At 26.6% G+C, this 9430-nt stretch overlaps 1 protein-coding gene across 1 annotated transcript; it reads right to left on the bottom strand.

The window, feature by feature from the left end:
• Positions 1-1410: 1410 nt before the first annotated feature.
• Positions 1411-5369, bottom strand: LOC145829626 (uncharacterized). The gene is made up of 8 exons (XM_082937473.1): positions 5309-5369; positions 4544-4626; positions 3719-4224; positions 3100-3172; positions 2707-2970; positions 2351-2543; positions 2026-2195; positions 1411-1748 (listed from the first exon to the last, which is right to left on the bottom strand). The coding sequence occupies exons 2-8, from the start codon at positions 4617-4619 to the stop codon at positions 1666-1668; spliced, it is 1365 nt and encodes a 454-aa protein (XP_082793599.1). The 5' UTR covers positions 4620-4626; positions 5309-5369; the 3' UTR covers positions 1411-1665.
• Between the last annotated feature and the right edge of the window lie 4061 nt (positions 5370-9430).

The following is a 9430-nucleotide window of genomic DNA, read 5'->3' as shown; positions in this document are numbered from 1 at the left end:
AATTGGTGTAAATTTATGTGCACTTTTTTGTTACTAGTTTTTTAAAAATAATTTTTCATTATAAGTATTAAAATATTTAAAAAAAATCGTGCTTAAAGTTATTAAAAAAACTTTTTTGATTTATCTTTTTAACTTTGTTTAAGTAATATACGCTAACAACTAAATTAGTTAGCTAGTCCTAATCCTAAAACAGTTGATATATAAACGAGAGTGTATTGATTTAATAAGTATAACTAAAGAAAGTGTAGTACATTAAAGTAGTTTTAAACAAAACAAATAAAGCTTTGAACTAACCCGCTTTTGTGACATATTAAATAAACTTTAGCTATAACAAAGGAAATGATGAATTCAACTAACTTACAACATACCACATATACTTTTTATAAAACAATATACAAGGAAGTAAAATTTCGATGCAATAATTAGTAATATATTACGCACAAAAGTTTGTCATTTTATATTGAAACTTAAGTTTAAGCGCTTTTACGTTTTTACCATTTTGTAGTATTATTTTACTAATGCAACATCAACCTAAACTCGAAGGTATTTTCAACTAGTTTTTTTTTAAATACGGAAGCTACTTGAAAAAAAAGTAACCGATCAAAAAATATTTTTTTAGTTGTATTACTCGAAAACTCAACTTAAGCAAATTGAAATTCAAGTTTGATAAGTAGACTAAAAAAATAAGTAAAAAACTTTAGATAATCAAATAAAACTATTAAATGATAAGAATCGCAATCTAAATAATAAATATATTTTAATTTTTAGTGGTACAACAGTTTTTAATTTAGCTATCACACACTATCATTTTTTTCCAAAATAAATCGTGCTTAACTTTTATGTAACATAACTCTTAACTTTTCAAGTATAATTTACTACAAAAAGCATGTTTGTTATAAATAAAAGTGTTGGTAAGTTTTAGTATTTTGACAGTAAACTTTGATATTTTAACTTGAAACTTATCATTGTATTTTAAGTAAGTGTTTTATATGTACAAAATACGTTTGAATACTAATCAACTACAGTTAATGTTTATGATTTATACAAAAAAAAATAAATGTTAGTTAGCAATCAAAATCGATTGTTTTTACACCTTTATTATCAGTACAATTTACGAGAAAAAAAGCAAAACTGAAGTGCTGTTTATTACAAATATCCTAATAAATTAGTTTCAAAGAAAACCACAATTTTGTATTCAGTTTGCATTGTTAAAAGCATTATGAAAAACTGATGTGTACTAAAATCTTGATCGATTGTTACCGCTATAGAAACAAAAAACAAATATAACTACTATTGTTTAGCATTTTCTATGATTAAAAAGCTAAAAAGAAGTTTTTATTTAAAAACCAGTTGTAATTATAATAAAGTTTAAACAAAAAATTTAAACAAAAAATTTAATGTATTGATAAAAGTAGTGGTATGAATTAGTTATAACTAGTATTCTAATTTATAATAAATGCTTTCTTTGACATACTTGTGACAAAAGATTAACTTATATATAATTTTAAAAAGAAAAAATAATTGTCAATGCTGTTGTATTTTTAGAAACAATTTAAGTAACTATTTAAATATTTTAACATTGATGAATTATTTTTTTAGTTTTAATATAAAATTTTCAAAAGAGTTTTATAGAGAAAACTATTATTAATTGAGGTATAATGTTCTTTACAGAGTTGAAGGTAGGGTTTGTTTAGAGTTTAAACAAGAATGCTTTGTATTCAACATTTCGTAAATCAAAGGAACTTTTTCTGTTAAATAAAGATCTTTGTTATTGAAACTTTAATTTGCTAATTAAGTTCAGCTTTAAAGTGAAGTAATTGCCGTTTTTTTTAATTTTGTAGCAACCATATAAAAGTTTTAAGTTAGTTTCAATAGTATAATGTGAACTTTATAAGATGTTTATCAATGTTGTTTGTGACTTATATTAAAAAAAAAATTTTGGAACAATTTTAAGTTGCTAAAAAAATACGAATTTAACCTATTTATAAAAAACTATGAAGTCGAATTTTCATACAATATACGAACGTTGGTTATTGGCTTGTTCTTCCGTCGGCCACATTAAAGAAAGTTCATTATCATTAGAAATTTCTTTACCCTGCGTTTCCTCAACCCGCCATCCTGTAGCCCTGTGTCCGAACTTGTACACCAGCCTTCTGCCTTGCACTCGATTCAAAATATTGCGTTTGTAGTAGTACCTGATGAAAACGTCAGGTTTAAAGTTAGTAAAATTGTTTTTGAGTATACATGTACTTTGTTTATAGCTTTTGTAAATAGTTTCACAGTTAGTGGGTAAAACTCTTTTTTTTAAACCTTTTAAATTAAAAGTTCACATTCAAAAAGTGTTGTTCACCTGAGAGCGCGGGAAAGTTTTTCGTAGGTCATTTTCGGGTTGCCTTTGTGAGCGCCCCACACCTTGGCCACCTTCGACGACTCCTTGAACCTGAAGACCCCTTCTTTTCTGTTCTCCCACACCAACATGCTAGGACAGTATTTCGGGTCAAGCAGCATGTCGCGAAGAAACGACCATAACGGCTGAGTTTTCCCTGTAAATTTTTGCAAAGTTAAAAAATTATATATAAGCATCCATTAAAAGAAGAAAACACTTGATAAGAAAAGTAATATCCTGAATTAAACTTATAGAAATTACATACTTGGAGCTTTAGTTTTTATGCTAGGCTAAAATGTTTTGTAAAACAGTTCCAGTACCTATGCTTTGCTTAACGCATTGGTTTGAGGCTGTTGGCTCTGTATCGTAATCATCGTGCAAATGTACTTGGTCAGGACTGTATCTGTTGTTTGTATAATCCAAGCAGTTATAAGGGTCTCTGTACTCTACCAAAGGTGTCGCTCCGAAATTCAAATAATCGAAAGACTCGATGCTTGTATTCTCTTTGTGATATAAGTCAGGCATGTTTTGGGCTTGTTTCATGTATGCGATACTTGTATCCATATCATGATATGTGTTTTCATCTACAAAAAAACTTTTGTGATATAAACATTTTCTATTCATTTATTGTATATTTTTAAACATTACTACTCTTAAATAAACAATTATGTTTTTTGGCATACAAGTGTTTTTTATCAAAAGTTTAAACTTACAAAAAGCTGATCTTGAAGAATCAAATGATTTTGTGTTTGTTTGTTCTTTGTAACTTATAGAGCATACTTGTGACTAAAAAAATGTTAAGGTTTGTGTAAGATTGAAAGAAAGTAGATTAATTAATAAAACATAATTTTTCTTTTTCAAAAATTTGTATAAGTAAATAGTCAAGTAAATCTCAAGTGAAAAGCTATAAATTTATTAACTTGGAAAAATGAAATCAATATTTATCATCAACCTTTAATTCATTAAAACCTTTAAAATAAGTAGAAAACTAATATTTAATTTAAAGTTGAACAAAATTGAAATTAAAATGGTACAAAATAGTATGTTTTAAATTTTTCTTAAGAAGCTAAAGTAAATAATATAATTTTTTAGATCTTTAAAAATTATTTTTCATTAAAATCTAGTTAAATTTTATGAACAAGCATTTTTATTAAATAACTATTTAGTGATTTTTACAAGTATTGTTTTAAGAAATATTCAACACACCAGTATTAAAAAAATATGTTTTAAATTTTTATGCGTTAAGACTAAGTTAGTAAAGCTAATTTTTATACTTAAAACAAATATGCTTGTATGCTTTAATAAAAAATATCAACAAAATTTGACCATTACCTCATTATTTCTATTCGCTTCAAAAGAAAACGATTGCGCAAAACAATTTTGCCTGGTTTTGGGCGAAGAAAATCCGGAATCGGATCTCTCAGGTGACGCTTGAGTGCAACTCGTGGGTGCTGGGTATCCCTTACTCGCTTGCCAAGTGTTCAAGTTGTGGAAGAAATCATGCGGGTGGTCCGCTGTCTGCGCTAGAGCGAGGGCAGAGTACATGGGCTGAGGCGAAGGTAATATTTCACTGAGCTTTGTGTCGGGAACAGAGTCGCTTTTGCAAAGGGAGTTTTCGTCATAAGCGCAGTGAAAGCTGGTTACCGAGGGTCTTTTATCCAAACTGTGGTGCTGAGGTAAGTTTTCATAAGAACTGGGCGTTTTTGGGTAGTTCCCTAAGTAGGAGCTGTGGCGAGCGTCGCTGTATGACTCGGGCAGAGACTCGGGATCAATGTGGTTTTGCTCGTAAGAAGCGAACTGATCAACTATCGCGCTCGAGGCGGGAAAGTATTTCGTATCTGTTGTGGATAAAAAACTTTAGTATATTTACTAGAGCACGTTTTTATTAAAGACGAGCGCAAAGCGTAGTAAAGTGTTGTATTGCAAGTCAGCTCAGCTACTGAATGTTATTTCCTATGCTTTGACTGCATTTTCGACTCGTATTACAGCTATTAATAAGCTTAAATTTAGAATAGTTTAAGTTGAAATTGAATTACTGCGGTTTTTTTAAATGTTAGTTTAGAAGTTCAAGTTAAAGAGTTTAAACTTTTACGCATTAAAATCGGGAAAATAAGGAACAAAAACTACAAAGAAAAATTATTATTCTACTTAAACAACCTTGGTTTTCGTAAGAATGATATGCAGAATCGTTTTGATTGCAAGATAGCAGATTAGCTCCATAATTGAAACTCATTTTTAATCTGGAAATAAAAATGTTTATTAGTTTAAAAAGTATATTTTTATGCTGTTAAATAGTTTTAGTTATCATAAAACTTATAAAGTTTTAATATTATATAAACTATATACGATAAAACATATAGAAAAAAGTGATTTTTATACATTTGGAAAGTAAACAGAAAAACCGATACTTTGATATGTAACTGTCCAAAAAATCCTGGTATGTTTTTAGCCATAGAACTTCTTACAAATTTTAATTTACAAAACATACTATAAAATTTAAAAGAGGCCATTAAAATTTTCTAATTAGCGAAAAAGTTTAACTAAGTTGATTTACTTTTAAAATTAAATTATGTATTATTTAAAGTTTAGATACTTGCTTGACAATAAAAGTTTTAGCCGTCCATTAAGAAGCTTTTTTTAAAATTATTCTTTATTTAACCAACACGGCTTTGAGGTTAAGTTGTAAATAAATGTATGAATAAGTTTTTTAAATTAAATTCTTTATTGAAAATGTTATTAAAAATAAAATATATACATTGAAAAAATATTAATTAGCACAAAGTTCTAAAGTATTCAGAACTTATTTATGATATATAAATACGTGTAAAAAGGACAATCAAAGATTTTCGTTAACTATGAATAAGAATTGAAAACAGGTTACTCTACCATATTACTATAAAACCAAAAAAAAGTATTCCTAACCGAACTCTAGACACAAGCTTACTGCTTTATTTTTTTTAAACAAATTAACTAACAATGTACTTTCTGAAAACAAAGTCTACGCAAAACGATTCTCACACCGCTTATGTATTAATCTTATCTGTTATTTACCCCTAGTAAGCGCTACAGAGCTCAAGTGCGGAAAAGAAAAAGTTAGTGACAAAACACAATGGAAATTAAGGAAACTATCTATTTTTAAAAGTAATTTTTTGATTTAGCTGAACACTTGCAAGTTTTAGATTAAAGTTACATAACCCATTGTCTTAAATTGGAATTTTACATAATTAGAAACCCGTCACATGTTTTACTTGGTTTTTTGAGGAAACTTTCTTTTTAACTAAATCTGAATACTAATTTTTACATCACTTGTAAACCATTTCCTTATGACTTTATTTTAATTGTAGATAATTTCGATGTAAAAAAGTTGACTTAGCTTTTGCACCGTTGTTTCTATAAATGCGCACATTTTAAGTATTTTACTGTGTACCAAATTTGGTGATGTGTGAAACAATCTTATAGAATATTACGTAGGCTAGCTTATTTAAAACTAAAGTAATTTTTGTGTTGATAGTAAAGTAGTAAGGACAGAAGATTATTATTTTTTTCAGTAGTACAACTTGTAGTACAGAGTAATAGGAAAACGACAGTTAACATTTTTTTTTATTCAGTAATCAAGTTGGTCATAATTTTTATAAAGTCTCAAACAAACTGTTTTAAATGTGTTATGTTTTTTAATAATAAATCTTGACATTGCTTAGACTTTAAGATACTTTTAAGTTTATAAAATAACAATTGATTACCTTTTTTACTAAAATCTCTCTTTTTTTTGTAGTATTGTGTAAAGTTTTAATAATCAAGTATTTCCTTTTATTTTTTTATTTATTATGGCTATAATTATTTTTGTTATTAAAACTGTTTTGTTAATTTAAAACTATTCAATAAACTAAAACCACACAACAATCTAACCCAAAAACTATTAATTTCTTTGGTCATAATTCAAAGAAAAAAAAACTAATAAAGTCTTAAACCAAAGAAATATACTCTTTTAGTTGACATTAAAAAATAATCAAGTTGGTAGTTCAACTTGCTCTTAATTCAGTTTGTTCTTGAAAATTCAACTCAACAACATATTGACTTTAAAAATTACGCTACGGTTTAGTCTAAAAACTATTATAAATGTAAATTAAAAAAAAATATAAGTTAAGAGTTAGCAGAATCAAATCAATAAGCCTAGCCGCAGTTTGGTTCATCTGCTTTTAGGTACAAAATATTTTTAACAGGCTTAATCATTGCTAGTGTAAAAACTTTGACCCTTGATATTCTTAAATCAGTTTTAAATCAGCTTTTAATAAGTCTTAAATAAAATATTTATACTAAAAATAAAACAAATCTAAATATGTAAGAAATTTAGTAGTTTGATCAAAAAAAGTTTGCATACTTTTGGTTTATTTAATTTGTTAAAACATAAAAAACATGTAATTAAAATCTTTTTTTTATATAACTACTTAGTAATTAGAGTTAAAAAATGATTGTAGCTGGTTCAATTAAAAATCTACAACAGTTTATTAAAAAGTATAATTTATGCTACATATGAAACAGACTTAAGCAATGATATATTTTTCAAAATTGGCTCTTGAACGTATGTTAAGACATTTTAACACCTCCACGTCTATGAATAAAACTAAGGGAAGTTGATGTAATCTATATTTTATGTAAAAAATAATAAACTTTCATAAACTCGAAAGTTGTTAACGAAAGCCTTTTATTAAACTGTGTTTAACTGTAAGTGTATTATTAAATTCAAAAACTATTTAAAAAACTACTTATGACTAAATTAAGTACATAATTAGATTCCACCAATCATTTTTAATAAAATTTGTTACCATAACTTATAATCTGTATGAATAGATAAAATCCATGTTTATACAAAATCTTTATACAATAAAGAGTTTTCAACTCACATAGATAACATAGAAAACCTTATAGTTCGCGTATCAAAACAATACTTTAGAACTTGTCTTAAAGAGTCGAATGTATTTGTTAATCTTACTTTTCATTAAAAAAAATCAAGTGTTATTTACTTTAATAATTGTTAGTTAAAATTTAAAAAATCAGGGATTGGCCTTATAATAGGTGTAAGGTTTGCAAAGAGCGTCAATGTTACATGGCTCATACCTACAATTTTTAAAGTAATTATGTTTATTAAAGCTTGCGACGTTACATCTTAAAAAGCTTTTATTGAAATAGTCCAACGTATATTTTTCTATTTTATATTTTGTTGAAAAAAATCGTGTTTAAATATAATTTATAACGTTTTAGAGCGGACCTTCATTCTTTCTAGCTTATTTTTTTGCAAGATTTTCGGTTATAGTGCTTTTTTTTACACTGATACCAATACCTTTAACTCCTAGTCCTAAGTTTTTTTAACCCCATACTTATTGACATTAAATATGAAATCTCTTATATACTATCCCAATCTTAAATTCATCCCTAAGCTTAATCGTCGATCTTGTAGTTTTATAGAATAAAAATTGTAAGCTAAAAACTTAAACTTTATGAAGACAAAATTAAATATAGCTAGATTTACTTCATTGAGTGTCTTTTTATGTACTGTTCACTGAATAAATAATAAAGCTAAATAAAAAGCAAAGTTTTCAACAGCCTAAGATTTTGCTCTCACAACTTTTTTTAAATAAGACTTTTAATAAACTTTATTTATATTTATAGTTGGTTAAAAAAAAGCTATTTTAACTAAATGAACAACATTTTCTATTTTTAGAATTTTGTGAAGTAAATACCTGTCAAGCATCAATATATATAAAATTAATAAAAACTCTTTATTCACTAGTCGATCAAGCGTTTAAGGTTACATAACAGTTCAGACTCTATAAAAAGCATTAAAGGGTCTAGTCTCACAAAGTTTAAGGAAATAAATTGGGCATTTTTTCTGGTTTCTACCAAGGAAGCCGTTATGAAGGTAAGTTTGGGAAGTTCTACCTTTTTTGGTAGGCGCCTAGTTAGTCTTATAACCAGATAAAATGACATGACAATTTAGATAAGTTTTAGTTGCATAGCACACATATAATATAAATTTTAAGTACCTTTTTTATACTTCAATTTCAAACTATTGAAAAAGATATGGTCCTAAAAAAATTATCAGTTTTCGGAGCTTGGATTGTTGTGCAACTGCTGATATATATTTTATTTTACTTACAGAGTTAGAGATCACCCATTCTTTGTTTTTTTAAAATAACTTTAACTAAATCAACACTGATACACTCATTTTCAGGCACTTCCCGGTCACTTATAAGTATACTCACCTCTTTGCAAATAATAATTTTGCTTTCAGAAACTAAATGTTTACTTAAAAATAACTTCACATTTTAGTAGTCTACCCAAAACAAAAAAATTCTCAAGTTTCTTTAAGATTTAAGAAATTTATGAGTTTTCAACCATTTGTGCTTCCATTTTACTTTCAAAAGCCAAATGCTTGTTTAGATGTAAAATCACAATATTTAAAAAAAAATCTTGAGACTTTAATATTTAACCGTAAATGTACTACAGTTTTGTTCTGATAAAAAAAACTTACCGGGATAAATATTTGCTAAGCAGATCAGTCAAATAAAACAAACTGAAAGTTCGATTAAACCACTAAAAAAGTAAAACATGAAAACAAATAAAATTGAACGTTCGTATTTTTCTAAAACTCATTTTGTTGGATAACTTATTAAAATATTAGCAAGTCGTAAAGAGTTAATAATAAAACGGATGGAGAAATTGCAGCCTGTGCTTATTGGAATAGAAACTCCAATAGTATTATAAAAGAGGAAGGATGTATCGACAAAAAGCAAACTATTGGATCATGTCGACATTAAATGAAAATTAAATTAAATTAAAATTAAATGAAAATTAAAATATGAAAAAAGTTTGTTGCTTAGTTAATTTTAAGCTAATTTGATATAATTTCCCGTAAAATTATTATACCTTTATGGATAAGTCTTAACTCAAAAGTATAATTTAAAAGAATAAAAATTCAAAAAATTGTCTTCAGATTATTTAAAGTTCTTTTATTTTTTTCTTTAGCTGACAGAGAATATGTAAACT

The sequence above is a fragment of the Thalia democratica genome, chromosome 2 (assembly GCF_965202585.1).
Source record: "Thalia democratica chromosome 2, ktThaDemo2.hap1.1, whole genome shotgun sequence".
In the NCBI taxonomy this organism is placed as follows: Eukaryota; Metazoa; Chordata; class Thaliacea; order Salpida; family Salpidae; genus Thalia; species Thalia democratica.
The sequence above is the reverse complement of the archived record's forward strand: the minus strand, read 5'-3'. Positions and strand labels throughout refer to the sequence as shown.

What these genes read in the sequence shown, in the direction of transcription:
- LOC145829626 (XM_082937473.1), bottom strand. Translation starts at nt 4,619, where the DNA reads ATGAGTTTCAATTATGGAGCTAATCTGCTATCTTGCAATCAAAACGAT. An exon ending in TTCTTCAAGATCAGCTTTTT is followed by an intron (nt 2,971 to 3,099) that starts GTAAGTTTAAAC and finishes GTTTTTTTGTAG; the next exon opens with ATGAAAACACATATCATGAT. An exon ending in AGAACAAGCCAATAACCAAC is followed by an intron (nt 1,749 to 2,025) that starts GTTCGTATATTG and finishes TTTATTTAACAG; the next exon opens with AAAAAGTTCCTTTGATTTAC.